General features: G+C 35.2%; 1 protein-coding gene across 20 annotated transcripts in view; it reads left to right on the top strand.

The window, feature by feature from the left end:
- Window positions 1-23,934, top strand: part of BAZ2B (bromodomain adjacent to zinc finger domain 2B) — a 321,736-nt gene that overhangs the window by 207,854 nt on the left and 89,948 nt on the right. For 13 of the 20 annotated variants that reach the window (XM_058694256.1, XM_058694274.1, XM_058694265.1 and 10 more), the window contains 6 exons: window positions 571-738; window positions 2,332-2,525; window positions 14,712-14,915; window positions 15,705-16,103; window positions 21,019-21,625; window positions 23,221-23,514. In XM_058694256.1, coding sequence (XP_058550239.1) covers window positions 571-738; window positions 2,332-2,525; window positions 14,712-14,915; window positions 15,705-16,103; window positions 21,019-21,625; window positions 23,221-23,514 — 1,866 coding nt within the window. The remainder of the gene's footprint in view (window positions 1-570; window positions 739-2,331; window positions 2,526-14,711; window positions 14,916-15,704; window positions 16,104-21,018; window positions 21,626-23,220; window positions 23,515-23,934) is intronic. The other 7 variants (XM_058694246.1, XM_058694364.1, XM_058694372.1 and 4 more) reach the window with 3 other exon arrangements.

A 23,934-nucleotide genomic window follows, 5' to 3' on the forward strand; every position in this document is an offset into this window, starting at 1 on the left:
ACCCACGCTGATTTTGATATCTTTATGTTTTTGTTTGAGTATAGAATATTTTCTTTCATAAATGCATTTGAGGTATACCGGTTTATAGTAGCAGTCTTTGTATTATTATTTATGATTTATCAGACCCAGATTTATTAATATGTAACTTGAAGAAATTCTTAACATAGGTTGTAGATGGTAACTTAAATTCTAAGGTTTTAAAATAGATTAGTGTATTCTTAAATATTGTTTCTTTGCTAATTTTGAAAATTATGGTTTAAGTCATCAAAGAGTCAAATAGTTCTTTAATATTCCAAGTTTTCCATTTTATTTTTAAAACCATAGACTACCTTTATTCTTCATAAACTTGAACTCAAGGAGCTGCTAAGTGAAGATCCTTGGATATTATCTTAATGAGAGGAATGATGAATGTACAATATCTAATCAACTATCTTATAGTTAGATGATCAGAACTATGTGTGATTCAGCAATTTTGTTCCAAGATGAAACTTGAAAATTACAAGAATTGTTACATCAACTAGAAAGTTAATTCACGTACTTTTGTTTGTTTGTTTGGTGTTTGGTTTTGAGGTGCAGAATGGTGGCGAACAACAGATGTTCATACTCGTACAGGGGCGACCTTCTTTCCACCATTGCTGGGAATTCCACCGCTGTTTGCTCCTCCAGCCCAGAACCATGATTCTTCTTCCTTCCATTCAAGGACTTCAGGAAAAAGTAATAGAAATGGTCCTGAAAAAGGTATTTATATTAACTTAAGTGAGGTCCTACAAGTGCTCCATTTCAATACCTATTTTCAGTAGAGTTTAGATTTAATGACATTTATATAACATTGTACTAGACACCTTTTTCATACTGTCTTGCTTAATCTTACAATGATGACTCTTAGAGATTGGAAGTATTCTCATTTCTCATCCAAGTTTAAATAAGTGATTCAAGGACCACTTACATGTAAATGTGGCATGGGCAGGATTTGAACCCAGGCCTTCTAACTCCCAGTTCCACTGCTTTTTCCTCTGTATCTCATTACCTCTTTTGTGTAACCCAAAATAAGATATTACTTCTTCTGTAATTCAGCATTAAATTCATCAAAATTAATATCCAAGTCCTCCTTTTTTCTTTTAACTGATTTTTAATATTGCTGCAGTTGATAACTCTTGCTAGAAGAGCATCTGCAAATTATAATAGCATTTTAGATGGTTTATTATTATCTTTTTTTACTTGAGTAAGAGTTGTCAGTGGGTTTGCTCTGAAAGGGGAAATATTTGCATTTAATTATATTTCTTTTTTCTTTGTTTTTAATTTTATTTTTAATTTTTTAAAAATTTACATCCAAATGGGGCGCCTGGGTGGCGCAGTCGGTTGAGCGTCCGACTTCAGCCAGGTCACGATCTCGCGGTCCGTGAGTTCGAGCCCCGCGTCAGGCTCTGGGCCGATGGCTCGGAGCCTGGAGCCCGTTTCTGATTCTGTGTCTCCCTCTCTCTCTGCCCCTCCCCTGTTCATGCTCTGTCTCTCTCTGTCCCAAAAAAAAAAATAAAAATTAAAAAAAAAAAAAAAAAAAATTTACATCCAAATTAGTTAGCATATAGTGCAACAGTGATTTCAGGAGTAGATTCCTTAGTGCCCCTTACCCATTTAGCCCATCCCCCCCTCCCACAACCCCTCCTGTAACCCTCAGTTTGTTCTCCATATTTATGAGTCTCTTCTGTTTTGTCCCCTTCCCTGTTTTTACATTATTTTTACATTATTTTTGTTTCCCTTCCCTTATGTTCATCTGTTTTGTCTCTTAACGTCCTCATATGAGTGAAGTCATAGGATTTTTGTCTTTCTCTGGCTGACTAATTTCACTTAGCATAATCCCCTCTAGTTCCATCCACGTAGTTGCAAATGGCAAGACTTCATTCTTCTTAATTATATTTCTAAACGTTATTTTAATTGAAGTGAAATTCAGATAAATATAAAGTTACCATTTTAAAGTGAATAATTCAGTGAAATTTAATGTATTCACAGTACTGAACAACTACTACCTCTATCTAGTTTCAAAACATTTTCATCACTCCAGAAGGAAACTCCATACCCCTTAAGCAGTTTCTCCTCATTCTTCCCTCCCCCAGACCCTGGCAACCACTAACTTGTGCTCTGTTTCTATGGATTTACCCATTGTCAATATTTCATACGGATGGAATCATCCAATATGTGACTTTTTGTGTCTGATTTCTTTCACTTAGCATAATGTTTTAGAGTCCTTCATATTGTAGCATATATCATTACTTCATTCCTTCTTATGACTGATTAATATTCTTTTGTATAAACATGTTTATTTTTATTTTCAAGGTGTAAATGGGTCAATAAATGGAAACACTACATCATCTGTATCTGGTATCAACACACCTGTACTATCCACTACTGCTTCAAGTTCTGTGGGACAAAGTAAAAGTATAAGCTCAGGTGGAGGAAATCGAAAATGTAATCAGGAACAAAACAAAAACCAGCCTTTGGATGCTAGAGCTGACAAAATAAAAGATAAGGTAAGTTACTCTTCCTTCTAGGACAAATATACAACAGATCATTCTAAAGGTCAAACCACCTGACTCCGTGGAATCATTTCTTATGAATTACCAACTCTTATTTTTACACGTTTATTTTTATGGTGTGATGCTAATATTATGTCTCTTAAAAATTAAAACTGTCAGCACCAGTATAAATAATACAAATAGCAATAATAGCTAAGATTTATGGAGAACTTACTACATACCAGCTCTACTCTAATCATTTTGCATATCACACCTATTTTAATCCTGTCTATACCTCTAATGAGCTAGGTATTGCTATTACACATGGGGAAACAGAGCCTCAAAATAGTTGGCTGGTAAGTGGCCAGGATTTGAAGTCAAGCAGGTTGACCCCAGAGCCTGTTTTTAGGAAAACAAAAATAAGAAAACATTATGGGAAGTTTCAAATATATAGAATAGACAGAATAGCATAATAATCTTGTGCACCTATTACTCAGTTTCAGCAGTCATCCCCTCATGGCCAATTTTATTTCATTTTATCCCCAACTATGCAGGTTATCAATTTATGCCTTTCAGCTCTATAAATTCACCCTCTTCTCCTTTGCCAATTGGCACAATGTTAGACTTTGTCAGCAGAGGATCTTGGAGAATCCCTGGAAGAGGAAAGGGCTTCTGTTTCTGTTTCTGGTGTTTTCTTCTTGCTCTTATGCCGTGGTTGCCAGTGGGTAGCTTTGTCACCAGCTGGCTGCTTCTCCATGGGCTCTGTTCAGGAGAACTAGTAGTACACCCATTCTAGTGGGTTTCATGGGCATCCCAGCAGGGACCTTATTAATAAGTTTTACCCAAACAGCAGTGGGTGCCTTTCTAGCTAATTTTACTGGCACCCTAGCTCAGAGGTTTCCAGCAACTTTTCCTGGCACTCCAGCTGGCATGTTTTCTATTTGCCAGCCTGACCTGTGATACCTCAGTTAGCTTTTCTGCCAGACAGTGGGCAACAGCCACCTCCTCTCCAACAAAGTCTGAAGTTCAGCCTTGGGTGAATGAGGTTGGAAGAGAGAGACTGTCTTCCAAGTTTACCTTTATTTTAGTACTGTACCTGTGCCCTACAATAAGTGGCTACTCCATACATCTGCTATTTCAATATTCTTTTTTTCCCCCTGTTAGGGCTGCATTATTTAATGTTCGGATAAGTCAAATAAGCCAGTGCAATAGGGCATGAATATTAAAAAGGGGATATAGTGATGGAGAGAAGACAGGTTTATCATTATTTGCAGATGACAGTATCTATTATTATTGCTTTGCTATTTGATAGTTGCAACACCTCTTTTATATAGTTTTGTGATTTAGGTCAATTTTTAAGGAGGTCTTCAGGCATTTGTTAAGAGGCACAGACATAGGGAGGTGAATATAGGCAACATTTAAACTTTGGCAGCTCTGAAAGTTATTTTTATGTGCTCACTGCAATAATCCTAACTGGGGGGAATTTTAGCCAGTGACTTACAGAGGCCATATTTATTTAAAGGGTGGGCTCCTAGGATGCCAGGCAGTGATGTGGGTGGAAGAGGCCTTTTTCTACTGCCTGTCCATGAGTTTCTTCCACCTCTAGAGGCTTTCAACAAGCTGGGACCCTAGTATTATATGCAAGGCAGTCAGCTATAATTAACTGCACAACATTGGGCCCTCACAAGGCTGCCTTGCCAAATAACAGCAAACCACATTGTGGTAAACTCTCTCCTCTCGCCAACTCTGGTTATGTGGGACTAGAGCCCTTCCAACAGTGGCCTGCCCACAGCCAGAAATGCATCAGCAGGCTGCACAATGAAGTGCCCTCACCAGGGGAGCCCTGGCCTGGGAAGAGAGTGATGTGCCAGCTCCCTGTGGTTTCTGTATCTTTGCTCTCCCTATACCCAGCCATGTAAGTCCCATTTTCTTTTTCTTTTCTTTTCTTTCTTTCTTTCTTTCTTTTAAATATTTATTTAATTTATTTTTTAAATTTATATCCAAGTTAGCATATAGTGCAACAATGATTTCAGGAATAGATTCCTTAATTCCGCTTAACCATTTAGCCCATCCCCCCTCCCACAACCCCTCTAGTAACCCTCTGTTTGTTCTCCATATTTAAGAGTCTCATGTTTTTGTCCCCCTGCCTGTTTTCATATTATTTTTGCTTCCCTTCCCTTATGTTCATCTGTTTTGTCTCTTAAAGTCCTCATATGAGTGAAGTCATATGATTTTTGTCTTTCTTTGACTAATTTCACTTAGCATAATCCCCTCCAGTTCCATCCACGTAGTTGCAAATGGCAAGATTTCATTCTTTTTGATTGCCGAGTCATACTCCATTGTATATATATATATATACCACATCTTTATCCATTCATGCATCGATGGATATTTGGGCTCTTTCCATGCTTTGGCTATTGTTGATAGTGCTGCTGTAAACATGGGGGTGCATGTGTCCCTTTGAAACAGCACACCTGTATCCCGTGGATAAATGCCTAGTAGTGCGATTGCTGGGTTGTAGGGTAGTTCTACTTTTAGTTTTTTAAGGAACCTCCATACTGTTTTCCAGAGTGGCTGCACCAGCTTGCATTCCCACCAACAATGCAAAAGAGATCCTCTTTTCTCCGCATCCTCGCCAACATCTGTTGTTGCCCGAGTTGTTAATGTTAGCCATTCTGACAGGTGTGAGGTGGTATCTCATTGTGGTTTTGATTTGTATTTCCCTGATGATGAGTGATGCTGAGCATTTTTTCATGTGTCGGTTGGCCATCTGGATGTCTTCTTTGGAGAAGTGTCTATTTGTTTCTTTTGCCCATTTCTTCACTGGTTTATTTGTTTTGTGGGTGTTGAGTTTGAGAAGTTCTTTATAGATTTTGGATACTAACCCTTTATCTGACAGGTTGTTTGCAAATATCTTCTCCCATTTTGTCGGTTGCCTTTTAGTTTTGCTGATTGTTTCCTTTTGTTTTGTTTTGTTTTGTTTTTAAATATAATTTATTGTCAAGTTAGCTAACATACAGTGTATACAGTGTGCTCTTGGCTTCGGGAGTAGATTCCCATGATTCATCGCTTACATACAACACCCAGTGCTCATCCCAACAAGTGTTGTCCTCAATGCCTGTCACCCATTTTCCCCTCTCTTCCATCGCCCCCTCCCCATCAACCCCCAGTTTCTCTGTATTTAAGAGTCTCTTATGGTTTGCCTTTGTCTCTATTTGAAACTATTTTTTCCCCTTCTCTTCTCCATGGGCTTCTGTTAAGTTTCTCAAATTCCACATGAGTGAAAACACTGCTATTTTGTATTCTTTAGAGGTCTGTCTCTCTTAGCAGTTCATATTCTGTTACTAGTTAATAATTCTTTTTTTTTAAGTTTATTTATTTTGAGAGAGAGAGAGAGAGCACACATGTGAGCATGAGTGGGGAAGAGGCAGAGTGGGTAAGAGAGAATTTCCAAGCAGACTCCTCACTGTTAGTGCAAAGCATGCTAAGGGACTCAATCCCACAAACAGTGAGACCATGATCAGAGCTGAAATCAAGAGTTGGGGGCTCAGTCCTGTAACTGAGCCACCTAGGCATCCCACTAGTTAATAATTCTATATAATAAAATTCCCCTGTTCAAATTGCTGATGTGTTTTCTGCCTTCTGACTAGACTTTATCTGCCATAGAAGTGATGTTATTAGGAGTAGGGTGGATATGCAGATTGCATATGGTAAATTTACTCCAATATTCTGGTTACTCAAAGCCTTTAGATTTCTTCTTCCATATCATACCAGGGAAGCTGTGACATTTCCACGTTATTAAAGGTAGGCAACCACTGAGTCCAGGTTTCATGCATCCAAGCAAGTAAGCTGAGATAACTCGAGCTATACAAACTAACACATTATATCTGGAAGTTCTAGTAAGTGCACCCATATTAGTGAATTTGGTCTACTCTCATTTGTATTTCCTCTTCAGTGAGGGGTCTTGGTTTATTTTGAATTAAAGTCTTAGCATCAACTGCAAACATTTTGGAAACAAAGATAATAACTAGAGTGGTGTCATCTCTAAATTTTATAAAAACCACGTTCAAGGCCTGGTTTCTGGGGGAAGAGTCAACAGTTTGTGATTGTGCACACATCACTTTCTTCACCCATTCAGCTATAATATCAAGGGGACTAGGAAGTTCTGACACCACAGCAAAATATAGGTGATATTGGTCCAACCTTAAATCTTCAGATTTCAACATGCCTCCCAGGTTCCAACCTTAATATTAAAGAACTATTTTATAAAATTTTCTTTTGTCCTGTTTCAATACAGCATCAAGCCCCGTATGTTTTCCAGGATCAATTGAACAAACAAAGATTTCTTTCCTTTTGCCCAGAATATTTCACAGAAATATTTCCTCTAGATCTTTTAGTTCCCTTTTCAACAGAAGATAAATGTTTTCCAGAATAAAGTAAAACATATGAAGGTCTGGAGAAGGTCATATGGCAAAGCCAAAAGTCTAATGGTACTCACCACAAAACTCAACAGAACTGTACTTAGGCCCCAAACAAACATTTTCTTTCCTCTTTTAAGCCACCCCACTGAGCAATTGTGATAAAAGACTCTTGGTTGTTTCCTTCCAGGGACACAGGTTTCAGGGTCATATTCTCTACCTGTTGCTCTTTAACTGCTCTTCAATCTTCATCTTATGATTTGTTTCATGGGCATTCCCATTAGTATGAGCTCCAAGGAGCTATGTCCACACTGCTGCCCCCTTCTCTGCATGCACTCCTTACTCCCATAGTGTTTTTTTTAACATATAAAACTAGTATTTTTAATTGAAAAATATGTAATAAAGCTGTTTTCACCTTTTTGGAGAAATGTTCTTTTTTAAATTCAAGTATCATTAACATACAGTGTTATATTAGTTTCAGATGTACAATGTAATGATTCAACAGTTCTATATATTACTTAGTGCTCATCAGGATAAAGATACCCTTAATCCCCTTTATCTATTTCACCCAGCTCCCACCCACCTGCTTTCTGGCAACCACCAATTTGTTCTCTGTATTTAGGAGTCGATTTTTAAATTTCTCTCTTCTTTTCTTTGTTCATTTGTTTTGTTTCTTAAATTCCATATATGACTGAAATCATATGATATTTGTCTTTTTCTGACTGATTTCACTTAGCATGATACTCTCTAGCTCTATCCATGTTGTGGCAAGTAGCAAAATCTCATTCTTTTTTATGGCTGAATAATATCTACTGTAATATATACATCACATCTTCTTATCCATTCATATATTGATGAACACTTGAGTTGCTTCCATATCTTGGCTATTGTAAATAATGCTGAATAAACATAGGGGTGCATATACCTTGTTGAATTAGCACTTTCATTTTCTTTGGATAATACCCAGTAGTGCACTTACTGAATCATATAGTAATTGTATTTTAACTTTTTGATGAATCTCCATGCTGTTTTCCAGAGTGGCTGTACCAATTTATATTCCCACCAATAATGCATGAGGTTTTTTTCTATATGGCCTTGCCAGCACATCTTATTTCTTTTATTTTTGATTTTAGCCATTTTGACTAGTGTAAGGTGATAATTTGTTGTGGATTTGATTTGCATTTCTCTGATGAGTGATGAGTGATGTTGAGTACCTTTTAATCTGTCTGTTGGCCGTCTGTATGTCTTCTTTGGAGAAATGTCTATTCAGGTCCCCTACCCATTTTTAAATCAAATTATTTGGGTTTTTTTTAGCATTGAGTTGTATTAAGTTTTTTATATATTTTGGCTATGAACCCCTTGTCAGATGTACCATGAGTAACTATCTTCTCCCATTCAGCAGGTTGCCTTTTTTGTTTTGTTGATGGTTTCTTTCACTGTTACAAAATCTTTTTACTTGATAAAGTCCTAGTAGTTTAATTTTGCTTTTGTTTCCCTTACCTGAGGAGACACAGATAGAAAAATGTTTCTATGGCTGATGTCTAAGAAACTACTGCCTGTGTTTTCTTCTAGAAGTTTTATGGTTTCATGTCTCATATTTAGATCTTTATTTTGAGTTTATTTTTGTGCATGGTACAAGAAAGTGGTCTTGTTTTATTCTTTTGCTTGTAAGTGTCCTATTTTCCCAGCACCATTTGTTGAAGAGATTATCTCTTACCCATTGTATTTTCTTGCCTCCTTTGTTGTAGATCAATTGACCAGAAAAGTATGTTTATTTCAGGCTTTTTATTCTATTCTGTTGGGCTATGTGTCTATTTTTTGCCTGTAGCACTCCGGTTCTGTTTAGTTTTTGTTGTTGTGTTGTTTTGTTTTGTTTCATTTTGTTTTTTAGAGAGAGTGAGAGCATGAGCAAGGAGGGGCAGAGGAAGAGGGAGAGAGAGAATGTTAAGCAGGCTTCATGCCCAGCAGGGAGCCCAATATAAGGCCTCACAGCCATGAGATCATGACCTGAGCCAAAATCAAGTCAGATACTTAATTGATGGAGTCATCCGGGTGCCCGAGTACCACACTGTTTTGTTTACTACAGCTTTGTAGTACATCTTGAAATCTGGGATTGTGATACTCCAGCTTTGTTCTTCTTTTTGAAGATTAGTTTGGCTATTCAGAATCTCCTGTGGTTCCATACAAATTTAGTAGTATTTCTTCTAATTCTGTGAAAAATGTTGTTGATATTTCGATAGAGATTGCATTAAATCTGTAGACAGCTTTAGGTAATATGGACATTTTGATAATATCGGTTCTTCCAGTCCATGAGCATGGAATATATTTGTATTTGCTTGTGTCCTTTTCAGTTTCTTTCATCAATGTTTTGTAGTTTCCATATACAGGTCTTTCACCTCCTTGGTTTATTTTTAGGTATTTTATTATTTTGGTGCAATTGTAAGTGGAATTGTTTTCTTAATTTTTCTTCCTGCTACTTCATTGTTAGTGTATAGAAACACAACAGATTTCTGTAGATTAATTTTGTATCTTGCAACTTTACTGAGTTCATTAATCTGTTCTAGTAGTTTGTTGGTAGAGTCTTTAGGATTTTCTATATATAGTATCATGTCAACTGCAAATAAGGAAGAAGTTTTACCAATTTGGATGCCTTTTATGTATTTTCCCCCCTTCGGTAATTGCTGTGGCCAGGACTTCTAGTACTATGTACCAGGACTTCCATTATAAAAGTGGTAAGGATGGATATCCTTGTCTTGGTCCTAATCTTAGAGGAAAAGCTCTCAGTTTTTCATGATTAAATATGATGTTAGCTGTGGGGTTTTCATATATGGCCTTTATTATGTTGGGATATGTTCCCTGTAAACTTACTTTGTTGATAGTTTATCATGAATGAATGTTGTACTTTGTCAAATACTATTATGGGTCTACTGAGATGATCAAATGTTTTCTATCTTTTCTCTTATTAATATGATGTATCACATTGATTTGTGAATATTGAACCACCTTGCATTTCTGGAGTAAATCCCACTTGATTGTGGTGAGTGACTTTTTTTGGATTCAGTTTGCTAGTATTTTGTTGAGGATTTTTGTAATGTTCATCAGAGATATTGGCCTGTAGCTTTCTTTTTTTTTTTTTTTTTTCCTTTTTGTAATGTCTTTATCTGGTTTCGGTATCAGGATAATGTTGGTCTCATAGAATGAACTTGGAAGCTTTCCTTCCTCTTCTATTTATTGGAAGAGTTTGCAAAAAGTAAGTATCTCTTCTTTAAGAGTTTGGTAGAATTCACCTGTGAAGCCATCTGGCGTTCGTTGGGAGCTTTTGATTATTGATTCAGTTTCATGACTAGTAATTGATCTCTTCAAATTTTCTATTTATTCTTGATTTAGTTTTGTAAGATTATATGTTTCTGGGAATTTATCCATTTCTTCTGGGTTGTCCAGTTTGTCGGCATGTAATTTTATAGAGTATTCTTTTATAATCCGTTGTATTTCTGTGATACCAGTTATTATTTCTCATCTTTCATTTCTGATTTTATTTATTTGAGTCCTGTCTTAATTTCTTGATGAGTCTGGCTTAAAGGTTTATCAATTTTTTTTTATTTTTTCAAAGAACCAGCTCCTGGTTCTTTTAGTCTCTTTCATTTATTTCTGCTCCAATCTCTCTCATTTATTTCTGCTCCAATCTTTATTATTTTTGTTCTTTTACTGGCTTTGAGCTTTGTTCTTTTTCTGTTTACTTTTGGTTGCAAGTTTAGATTGTTTATTTGAGATTTTCTTGTTCCTTTAGGTATACCTGTATTGCTATAAACTTCCTTCTTGAACAGCTTTTGCTGCATCCCAAAGATTTGGGACTGTTGTATTTTCATTTGCCTCCATATATTTTTTGATTTCCCCTCTGATTTCTTAGTTGATCTATTCATTGTTTTGTAGTGTGTTATTTAGACTTCATGTAGTTGTGTGCTTTCCAATTTTTTCTTGTGTTTGGTTTCTAGTTTCATACGTTGTGGTTGGAAAAGATGCATGATATGATTTTAGTCTTTTGGAATTTATAGAGGCTTCTTTTGTGGGCTAACATGATCTATCCTGGAGAATGTTCCACATGTACTTAAAAGAATGTGTTTTCTGCTGTTTGGGGATGGAATGTACCTCTTAGAAATAATGCTAAAATCTAATAACATCTGTACTCTCCAGTGCTTCCACGGTATACAAGGCATTGAGCAAGACTTTAGCAGCATACGTATGAAATAGATTCTGTCCTTAGCTTTAGTAAGGAATCTACATTGACATTTCTAAGCAAAATCGGTGCTATTAAAGTAAAAAATATTTCCTGTAGCAAGTAGTAAAAACTTACAGGGGCACTTTTTTAATGATATAAAGTGTTGGATTCTGAGGTACCATGGTGGTGTCTATAGGCATCTATGTTGAAATGACACTAGAGAGAGGTTGGTTATCAAAGTGAGGGATACTAGAACTTAAAATTTCAGAAAAAGAGCGCTTCTTCCTCTGGGTAAGTCATTGTCTGGCATGAATTTGTGGTAGTAGGTTGTCAAGTAAAATGGGAATGAAGGACATTGGAACTAAGGAAGAAAATTTTATATATTTTTTTTGCCCAGTGTTTTTCCTTTTTAAAAGCTTTTTAAACATTGCTTCGGTAACCTTTTTCATGTGTAGTTTGAAAAAATGTTCTTCAGCTAATTTCAATAATTCCTTCTGGGGGTTGCTATGTCAGTAGTGTTCATTGACAATCATTAAGTCCAATTCCCTCATATAGAATGTGTGATTATTTAGAATAAATGTAGATATTTCAAATTAAACAATATAAGTTACAGACTAAAATACATATATAGCCTGTTGGGGGGGAAAAATAAAACAATTCAAGTTTAAATAAGTTCCACTCCTGCTATTACAAGTCAGTAACAAGCTACTTTTTACATGCAGACAGTCTTCTTAAAAACATAAGTGAGTTTTTGTGGTTTTAAAATAATTTTATGTTATCACTCCTTCCAGTGTTTCCTATCCCCCTCAGACTAAAATCCTTGTCAAGTCTTATAAGACCCCATATGATCTGACCCCTGCCAGTCCATTCAACCTTGTTTCCTGTGGCTCTTTCTCTCTCTGGCTCCCTGTGCTATAACTGATAGCTGACCTTTCCAGGTCTTTGAACATATCAAACTTATTTCATGGCTGTTGCCTTTGGTCTTTCCCCTGTGTTGAAAGGCTCTACTTTTATCTTCATGTGAGTGTCTCTCACTCTCCATTTAGGTCTCAGCTCAAAACGGTCTTACCTGATAACTGCATCTAAATCTTTATGCCCATCCTCACCCCCAGCACACACAATCAATCCAAGAATCCTATTTTAGTTGTGGTATATATCACTAAAAACACCTAATTATATTGTTTGTTGATTCTGTTCTCCCTGTTACCACTAGGGCAGAGTTGCTGTCATACCCTTGTATCCCCAGAGACTAGAGCAACTATGTCTGGTACATAATAGCCTTGAATTTGTTTTGTTATTGAAAGAAAGAAGTATACAATGAAATGAAAGTTCAAGGAGAGGATTCTTAAAAGCTTTCCTAGCTTGGAATAGGGTGTGAATGGTGGTTAATAAGCTCTTTTTTGATCACTTTTTGATAACCTAAGAAGATTCGTTTTTAAAATGTTTAAGTGACAGGAAAGAGACTTACTACTTAATTGTGTACTTAATTGTGTGTGACTACAAAAGACACACACACACACACACACACACGTAATAGAGATTAAGGAGATGAAATTGATAGTACTGAAACTTATTTTTTCTTTTCCTCTAATACCTCGACTTGTCTATTAACTTCTATATATTTTTTTAATATGGGGACTAAATTTGTTTCATTATAGAGGCACAGACTCTTTGTATACTGTCAGTGTATGGTCTGCAAAGACCACCTGCACCAGAATCACATTAAAGTGCTTGTTAATGTAGATCCCTGTGTCCTGTTTGGAATTGGGACTCCGGAATCTGCTGGTTGTTGCAAGTTCAGCAAGTAAATATTTTGCACATTAAAACTTTAGAACCCACACCTCTAGACCCACTCTTGAGGCATGTAGACTCCCTTTCTTGTGCCACCTTTAAATTAAAAACTATACAGATTACTTGGGTATTGGAATAGGAGTTTATTTTTCTCTGGTAAATTACTGTATCTCACTTTTTCCTTTCCTTTCTTAGCCTCTAGTAAAACGCAAAGTGATAACTTCTGTTTAGACTCCATGATTTTCATAATCTTGCTATACATGCTTAGAAACCCCTAATAGATTTTGGTTACAATGAAGAAGCTGTTTCTCTGCCAAATAAATGGTAGACTTAATTTTTCTATATTACTATTGTGTCCCTTTAATCTCTACTTTGGTCTTTTTCATTCCGTGTTACCCACATTATTTCTCATCACTCTTGCTTTACTCTGAGGGAAAGAGATAGTTCAAGGAATAATGGTAGCCAGTATTTGGCTTATTGTATTTCCAGAGGAAGCATTATGGTTGCTAATTTGGAGCAGTTAATACAGAGTATCATTGCATGCAGAATATCTCAACAGGAGTGACTCTCTTCACTCAAATGCATTTTATTTTATTTAACTTAAATTTCAGAAAGCAAAAAGGAAAGAGTCCTAATTTGCAGTCTATAACTATCACTTCAACCTGGCTTCTTTTTGTGGAAGTGTATTATTGTCTTTCATTCCCCAGACTCATTAGTCATGACAGAGTATATTTCCGTTAAGACCATAACTTTTGTAATTCATTACTTTTGTAATTTATTGCTGATTTTTCTATATTTTTTCTTTATTTTATCTATCAGCAAATCCTACTAAAATGTTCCTATGTAACTTTGAATTATACTCAATCTATTCCTGTACCTTGTTAATATTTCTTCTTTTCAGTCTTCCTGTTGGCAGACTTTTAACTTTTCCATTGTTATATACTTGTTTAGTTATAATTCATGTCATGATTTTCCCTCCTTTTTATGCACTACCATTGTCTGTCCTTTAAACACAAAACTTTTTTAATGTGACCTAATGTCACTTTGTATCAATTTTGGATTTTCTTCTTCCTGTAGAGCCTTAAAGGTTCCAGAAATTAATGTCTTTATCATATTTTCTATCTTTTGTGAAGTGAAATACAAAAATTAAATTCCTTGCTAGAGCAGCCCCCTAAGTCTTTTGCTACCTATTTTATTTTCTCTACAGTACTTACTACTATATGGAATTTTTTTGCTTTTATATTAGTCCTTTATTTATTCTACCACCGCCAGCACTAGAATGTAAGTTTCTTGAAGGCAAGAGCTCTGTCTTAAACATCATTGTTGTCCAGCACCTGGAAGGGTATGTTTGGCATGTTATATGTAAATATTTGGCTACTGACTCACCATCTGCATAAAAAAGAAGACTAAAGCTAAATAGAAACTTCAGTGTCTGTAACCCTTACAATAATTGGAATTATTATTTTGTAAATTTCTCTTTTTAATCTGTCATACATTTTGAAGCATGGCCGTCATATGAATAGATCTATATATATGCTAGATGTTTCTAATATCCCGTACATGCAGAGCCTGTATTTTTTATTGGAGAATTCCTATCAGATAAGTTACTTGGATTCATTTATTGAATAATTGCCCTTACATCATGTGACTTTTTCCTTTTTTCTAAAGTGATATTTTGAAATTGAAATACCACTTGAAAATTAAAAATCATACCTCTTACTGAACTTTGAATTTTTTCCAAAAATGAAGTCTTGCTAAAAATTTGTCTTTATCCAGAAACCAAGGAAGAAAGCTATGGAAAGTTCTAGCAACAGTGATAGTGATTCGGGTACATCATCAGACACCTCAAGTGAAGGCATTAGTAGTAGTGATTCAGATGATCTAGAGGAAGATGAAGAAGAAGAAGATCAAAGTATTGAAGAAAGTGAAGATGATGATTCTGATTCAGAGAGCGAAGCACAGCATAAAAGTAACAACCAGGTATAAACAGTTTCATTGGCAGTATCCACACATTATGCATATTTAGGAATTAACTGCTTTATCTTGACTGTTAGAGTCCCTAAAGTTTCAAGTTAATCATTGCTGTTAGTTCTTATATTTGCACAAGAAAGAATAGGAGATGGAGAAACATTTTTATTTTTTTTTAAAAAAAAATTTTTTTTTTCAACGTTTTTTTTTTTTATTTATTTTTGGGACAGAGAGACAGAGCATGAACGGGGGAGGGGCAGAGAGAGAGGGAGATACAGAATCGGAAACAGGCTCCAGGCTCCGAGCCATCAGCCCAGAGCCTGACGCGGGGCTCGAACTCACGGACCGCGAGATCGTGACCTGGCTGAAGTCGGACGCCCAACCGACTGCGCCACCCAGGCGCCCCGAGAAACATTTTTAAAGGGACATTTGGTGTATTTTTTTAGTGAGCTTTATATATCTATCTAAAGTCACTAGAAAAACTTTTTAATTTTTTTTTTAATGTTTATTTATTTTTGAGAGACAGAGAGAGACAGAGTGTGAGTGGGGGAGGGGCAGAGACAGAGAGAGAAAGACACAGAATCTGAAGAGGTTCCAGGCTCTGAGCTGTCAGCACAGAGCCTGAGGCGGGGCCCGAACTCACAAGCCAAGAGATCATGACCTGAGCCGAAGTTGGACGCTCAACCGACTGAGCCACCCAGGCGCCCCAAAAAACTTTTTAAAGTACCCTTTTTCTTCAACTGCTTGATGTTCTTTGTTTTAATAGATATTGAGAAGTTGCTTTTTTATTTTTATTTACAGGTGCTATTACATGGTATTTCAGACCCAAAAGCAGATGGACAGAAAGCAACTGAAAAAGCCCAGGAAAAAAGAATACAGCAGCCATTACCTCTTGTGTCTGAGTCCCAGACTCACCCATCATTCCAATCCCAGCAGAAGCAGCCTCAGGTTTTGTCACAGCAGCTTCCATATATTTTCCAAAGCTCTCAGGCAAAGGAGGAATCTGTGAACAAACACACAAGTGTAATACAGTCTACGGGATTGGTGTCCAATGTGAAACCTTTATCTTTGGTAAATCAAGCCAAAAAGGAAACTTACATGAAACTCATAGTTCCTTCTTCTCCTGATGTACTTAAAGCAGGGAATAAAAATACCTCTGAAGAATCTAGTCCTTTGACCAGTGAAATGCGATCCAAACGGGTGAGTTAAAAATTATTTATAAAATAATTTTATTATTAGAAAAAGAGCTTTTACATAGTCTTACAATATGCTAGTTTAAATGAAATTCTACTCTTATTTTCATACTTTATTAGTTACCAGGAATAGCATATGCACATCAGATTTCTCTGATTTTATATTTACATATACATCTGCTTAATGTATTTTTGGCACACAATCGTGTCATTTTTCCTGAGGTTTAATGATTTAGCAGAAAGGGGAGAAATACATTTGAATAAGATATACTCCAAATTACTTTTCTTTAAGATCAATGTCCTTTTTTTCTAATATCAATATATTCTTCTTTAAAGAAATGGACTTGAGTCATTTACCTCTGTAGCCCTATACCTTATCAACCACAAACATAAAAATCCTTTATGAAGAATCACTTATTTTAATGTTATTTATTTTTAAGAGAGAGAGAGAATGAATGATTTTATGAAGAATCATTTATTTTAATGTTTATTTATTTTTGAGAGAGAGAGAGAGAGAACGGTTGACTGCCCAAGTGGGGAGGGGCAAAGAGAGAGGAGGACGGAAGATCTCAAGCAGGCTCTGCACTGACTGCAGAGAGCATGATGCAGGGCTCAAACTCAGGAACTGTGAGATCATGACCTGAGCCGAAGTCGGACACTCACCTGACTGAGTCTTTACTTGTTCTAAATAACAAGTAAAGAGCAGAAGGATTTTAAACCAAGATCATTCTTGTATCAAATCCCATGATTAAGATGAAATAATTTGGTGTTTCTGAAATGATAATGGTAGTTCATGGGAAATATTTCATGTGAATGGACATTCACATTAGACTCAACTATATGAAATATAAAATATTTTGAGTAATTTTTATTTATACAAATACCAGAACCAATAATCAGAGAATTTTTTCATCTTTATTTTCTTGCTATTGATTTTATATTTCTACATAGTCTACATTCATATGTCTAGTAGAATTCTAGTAATTAAATGACCAGTGCCTTTTATTCTAGAACCAATCCAGAGTAGAGACAAAATATTATGTTTGAACAAAGTATCCTGTCTTTTGATTACAAAAATTATCATTAGACCTCTTAATCCCATTAGATAACTTGTAAAGCTCTTGCTGTTTGCCAGCTGTTGTTTTAAGTGCTGAATATGCATTTACTCATTGGACACTAACATCTGTAAATGCTACTAATATTATAATGCCCATTTACAGATAATCAAATTGAGATTCATAAAAAATAACTCTCCCAGGATCACACTGCTAGTTAGTGACAGAGTTAAAATTCAGATCTAAGCAGTAGTACTAGAATCCTTGTTCTTAACCTCTGTGATAGCTGCCTTTCTCAAAAAAGTTACAATGTCCTTGTCCATTAACTCTTACTGCACTGAGAAGAATTTAAGAACAGGGTCAAAGTAAAATTACGTGAACAAATCAGGCTTTGTTGAGAATCTAAATGCATAGTTCTCAAGCCTAAGGATACATTAGAATTACTTGGAAAACTTTAAAAAAAGGAATAATACCTTAGAACAATTAAATCAGAATCTCTTAGTCTGTTGAGACCAAGGTATTGCACATATCAAAAGCTTTCAAATGTATAGCCAGATTTGAAAACCACTGATCTAAACAGAATGACCAATGGTATAATATCATGCATATGATAATTTGTGATGCTCAATCAGAAGGAGGTATTATTTCTGGCATCACATTATTGCCTATGAGTAAATTAAGCAAACTAAAATTTACACTGTTTGGGTTATTTTAATTTTTAATTAATGTGTATCCTACTTTAAGATAAATTATAGAGCATATTAGGAGTTATTTGTATTTTGAAAGGTTTCTTAATTTTCAAAGTTTCTTAAATGTTTCTTATTTAAAGAATTTTATATGACTGCCTGTTAGAAAGTCACTTATTAAACACTTGCTTAATAAATGTGGCCAAGCAGACTTCCTACACATATGATCTTATGTGATGCTTACAAAATTGTGTGAGGTAAAGAAACTAAAGCTTAGAGAGATTAAATCCCTCACTAACATTGCATAACAATTAAAGATCAGAAGGATTTTAAACCAAGGTCATTCTTAAGGTCATTCTTAAACCAAGCCCATGATTAAGATGAAACAATGTAGTGTTTCTGAACTGATAATTGTAGTTCATGGGAAATATTTTATGTGAATGGACATTCATATTAGACTCAACTCTAAATGACTTTGTGTACTTTTTCTTGGTACCTAGCATTGAGTTAAAGGGTATTTTATAAATATTTTTCTTACATCAGCTCTCTTTCTTTATATGACAGTCTAACATACAGAATTTTGGTTTATTCCTATGATAGTCTCAATTATTTCATGTTACCTGCCATGTATCTGCCTCCCCTACTAGTCTATGATTTTTTTTTTAGTATTATTTAATCATTGGCTCTTTCTATACCCTTATAATATAGACATTTAATTCAAATCAATATACATTAATTGGATATAGATACCAGTAGTGAATATTCTTTATCAAGTTTTGCTTAGATTTTTTTTTATTTTAATTTTTATTTATTTATTTATTTATTTATTTATTTATTTATTTATTTTTTTGTGGACTGCAGACTCAGGTAAGGGCTGGGAGAGCAAAATCTTGGAGGAAGCACAGAGCTTCAAACCTGCCTTCCCATACTCTCGTCATCTAAGTGGCTGTCTTAAAGCAGCAAAACATTTGCTGTTGTGCAGTTCTCAATTCCCCCCCCTTCCCTTTTTATGTACCACCTCTAGTATCAAAAAGGACAACATGTTTGCTTTAAAAGAGTAACTGATACAAGTCTTAGGGTGAAATACAGTGATCTTTGGGGTTTTTTTGAAAACCTTCAGGTGTCAATATATGGAAAGTGATTCTTTAGAATTAAGTCAAAATGAATTTCAGAAAATTAAAATATAAAACTAAAGGACAAGGTTTTGTTTTCATGACTGTTTTGATCCTATGTTTAGAAGGAAAATTTACTACCTATAAAAAAAGAGTGCAAAATGATTATATGACATAATTTTGTTCTAAGAAATGAAAACATACTAAATTTTTCAGCTGAAATCTCAGTACATATTAAATACTTGTATATAGTATACAATGTTTTTATATTGAAACTATTAGTAAAATTAAGTATATTAATGTATTTTTACATAATGTATTTTATATAAGAATTTTGCCATGAAGTTATTTTTAAAAGGTAAATGCAATTTAGTATAACTTCCCATATTTAATCACTGAATAAATGCTAATTAAGCATGTTCTTTTTGTGAAGCATCGCCTTAGGTATGAATATTATGTGACAGTCTTTGTTTACAAAGAATTAACTTAATTTTCTAAACTAATACAGTGAGGATATTAAATAAGATAAAGAAGTTTATGTAGGAATTGCATACTGCTTACTAGCACTGCTGCTGTAAAAGATTTAACACATTATTCTATATTGCATTCCATCTGCATTTATACTCTGAAATGCCCACCACAAATTTTTGCTGGCTAGAATGTTCAGAGCCCAGGTTCAATGCTGACAGTGCTACCGATTTTAATTCTAAGGCAACCATTTTCATTACAGACTTTGACCTTCTGAAATTCAACACTAGACTTAAAATACTTTAATCATTCTACTTAAGTTTTTTAATTTTTTTTAAATGTTTATTTAATTTTTGAGAGAGAGACAGATCATGAGTGGGGGAGGAGCAGAGAGAGAGGGAGACAAAGAATCTGAGGCAGGCTCCAGGCTCTGAGCTGTCAGCACAGAGCCCGACACGGGGCTCGAATCCACGAACCGTGAAATCATGACCTGAGCCGAAGTCGGACGTTTAACCGACTGAGCCACCCAGGCGCCCCTCTACTTAAGTACTATTTTAATTATACAAATTTAATAAAGTTCATGTGGTTTTATTCTTATAAAGATTCTGAGAGCCAAATAAGTTTTTATTTCTTATTTACAGATGTAAATTTTATAGCTTAATGGTTTACAAATCGTTTTTTTCCAGGTAAAGTGTACTTTTTCTAAACTGTTTTATTATACTCTTTCTAATGTTAATGTGCTAAAGGGACTCCAAGGTAGACTCCACACAGTGTTGAGCCAGCAATCCCAGCAGCTTCATATCATGCATACTGCAGGTAGTATCCGGTAACAAATAAGAGGTAATGGGGTTCAAAGGATAGAAGTCATGAGTGCTTCTGGCTGGAACAAACATGGAAAGCATTTTGGGCTGGATTTTGAAGGATGAGCAAGATTTTGTCAGCTTGCGATTTAGAAGAGGAGGACGTTTCACACAGAGAAAAGGATTATAGCAAAATGCAGAGGTGGTGGAAGTATGACATGAACAGGGCATGGCAAATAGTACAGTTTGACTAGAAAGTTATAATTTGAAAAGTAACTTGAGACTCAAAATTAAGTATTTAGGCCTTACAAAGTTGTCAGTGACAGAGGAGACACTAAAGCTTTTGACCAAGGTGCTAAAATAGTTTAAGATAAAAATGACATGAGGATATAGCATATGTTGGGAGTTGTGTGGGAAGAAATGATGGTATGGCTTATGTATGAGCAATATTCTGATGAAAGAGTCCAAAAGACATAGGAATATGGCTGACTTGGAAGAAAGAAAAGTAAAAGATGTTTTCAGCATTTCAAATTTAGATTATTGAGACACAGGGGACCATAATAATGAGAGAGGGGAAACCTATATTTTGAAGGGACAAAGACTAACTGAATTTTAAATATATATTATGTCTAGCCAAGTTTCAGCAACCAACTAGTCATCACTGCCACTAATTTTAAGCACTTGTATATCATGATTTAAATTTGTATATGAGTAGCCGTTGTCAGATATGGAAGGCAAATACAAGTAATCTTTGTTTTTATGGTACATTGTTGTTTTGTTTTTTAACTTTTGTTTTCACAGGAACAATATAAACAGACATTCCCAGCACAGTTAAAGAAACCAGAATCATCCAAGAGCTTGAAGAAGGTTATTGCAGCTTTGTCAAATCCGAAAGCAACCTCTAGTTCACCAGCACATCCAAAACAGGCGTCAGAAAACAACCACCCTAATCCATTCTTGACAAATGCACTTTTAGGTAATCACCAACCAAATGGAGTTATTCAAAGTGTCATTCAAGAAGCTCCTCTAGCACTTACTACCAAAACTAAAATGCAGAGTAAGATTAATGAAAACATTGCTACTCCAAGCAGCACCCCTTTTTCCTCACCTGTAAATTTGAGTACAGGTGGGAGAAGAACCCCTGGCAGTCAGACAGCTGTAACGCCCTCCGCCTCTCCCATACTGCATAGTCAAGGGAAGGAAAGAGCAGTTAGCAATAATGTAAACCCAGTGAAAACACAGCATCACCCCCACCCTGCAAAATCTTTAGTGGAACAGTTCAGGGGAACAGATTCAGACATTCCCAGTAGTAAAGATTCTGAAGATTCAAATGAGGATGAAGAAGAAGATGATGAGGAAGAAGATGAGGAAGATGATGAAGATGATGAATCTGATGACAGCCAATCAGGTTATTTTTTATTTTTAAATTTGAAGTATTTCTGTAAATGCTATCTGAACCAAAACATTTTAAGGAGGATCTTAGTTCACAGACTTATAATCATTGTCATTCACTGTGTTTCCCACAGCTATGTGCCTTTCTGTAATGAGCTGGTAAAATATAGGAGGAACTGAAATTGGAAATCCTAGTTAAATTCTCAGCTTTGTTATTCATTTAACATTAAACAAATAACTTTAAATGAATATAAATGATGCAGGAATTAAGAAATCACAAACTTGGCTTAATTTTCATTTAATTCATGACCACTCATTTGTCTTTTCTTTTTCATCTCTTCTGCTACCTGTTTAAGTGTTGCAGCAGGTATTTTCACTGAGGTACAATTGTAGTCACAGTCATTTAGAAAGTGCTAAAAACCTAAATCCCTATGATTGTCCATTAGCAACACAGAATTTGTATAATAACAAGTAGAGTACTCCTTGATTTTATTTTTTAATTCGCTTTCTAGTATTTTTTAAAACTTCTTTCTGTTTTTCTTCTCCTTAACTCTCCTCCTTGTTCCACAGAAGATTGGAAGCATAAAATATAAGATAGTTTAAATCTTAAATACAAAAATGAAATACATATTATAAAAAATATTTGGACTTATTACTGACCCTCCACAAGTCCAATGGTAAATTTTTTAGCTACCAATATAAATAGGAAAATATAGTCAGTCATACAACTTAAAGTATCTAAAGTCGCTCAGTGTAAGAACAGCTTTTCCTGATAATATTTTTTCCTGGGATTCCCATAAACACAACTTTACATGATAGAATATGACTACCACTATTAATAACTTTCGAAGACAGTTTTTATAACAAATTTCAACATAGGCAGATTCCACAAAAGCTGTTATTCTGGGAACCTTTAAGATACATTCCAAGCATCAGGCCTGCGTTTATCAAGTTTAATCCAGGAGTAGATTATACATATCTATAGGAAGAGATACTTTTATAGAACTACATTGCTAGAACAAACTTAAATTATTAAACCATTAAGTGATCACACATAATTATATCTGTAACCTGGTCTTTGGTGAAGCCTGATGAAATCGTGCACCTAAATAGAATAACTGCAGCCTGAAAAGTCAAGAATCTCTAAGAAAATGGTTTTCTTTTACCTCAAAGTCCAGATGAAAGAATGATGGTAGTTCCAGACTTCTCTTCCTCATACTGAACCTAGTATACTTCTAAAGCTATTGGAATCTATTAATTTAAATAATCAATTCTATTCCCTCTATACCTTAGTTTCTATATTAAATTAAAAGTGATTTTGAAGCCACTAAGCAGAACTCATCATGTGAATAGTGCCATGTGAGAAGAACTGTTTTATGATTAAAGAGTTGAGTAAAGCTGATACTTTTAATGAATTTTGAGGATTTGTAGTCTGCATACATTGTACTCAAATAGATTGTTAGATAGTAATTTTTACATTAAGTCTTTAGGAAAGTTGCTCAGTTGAGTTCAATCACAGATTCTGATTCCTAAACTATCCCATTTAGATACAAACTGCAAATGTTGGTGATTATCTAGTTATAATATACGAATGCTTCTTTTACTTCCCAGAATCAGATAGTAATTCAGAATCAGATACAGAAGGATCAGAAGAAGATGATGATGATGATAAAGACCAAGATGAATCAGATAGTGATACTGAAGGAGAGAAAACGTCAATGAAACTGAATAAAACAACTTCCTCTGTCAAAAGCCCTTCCATCAGTCTCACTGCTCACCCAACACCTCGTAACCTCCACATAGCAAAAGCCCCAGGCTCTGCTCCTGCTGCCTTATGTTCTGAATCCCAGTCACCTGCTTTTCTTGGCACACCTTCTTCCACACTTACTTCAAGTCCACACTCTGGTACCTATACTTTATTTTTATTATTGTAAAGTAGAAGTCAAACCATAGAAAGAACTCTTATTTATACAGTTTTCTGGGGATGATCTCATTGGACTCAAGCGTGACAGCTAGATTTGAGGTTGGCTAAGAAAGGTCCATGTGTATTTTCAAAGGATATGACCCATTACCATTTTTTTCCTGTGTTTCCAATTTAAGAACACGATTGATGACAGTTCTTGATTTTGAATACTTTCCTGCTTTGGTATTCAATTTATGCTTCTAGAATTTAGAATTTGATGGATAGTTGGACTTTTTTTGTACTTTATAAAAATGAGCTCACTTGGTTACTTAATATACAATTGCATATCTGTCCAACATATAGCCAAATATCATTTGTATTAGTGAGTAGCATTATTATTTCATTAACATGCCACATCTTTT

The sequence above is a fragment of the Neofelis nebulosa genome, chromosome 2 (genome assembly GCF_028018385.1).
Source record: "Neofelis nebulosa isolate mNeoNeb1 chromosome 2, mNeoNeb1.pri, whole genome shotgun sequence".
Lineage (NCBI taxonomy): Eukaryota > Metazoa > Chordata > Mammalia > Carnivora > Felidae > Neofelis > Neofelis nebulosa.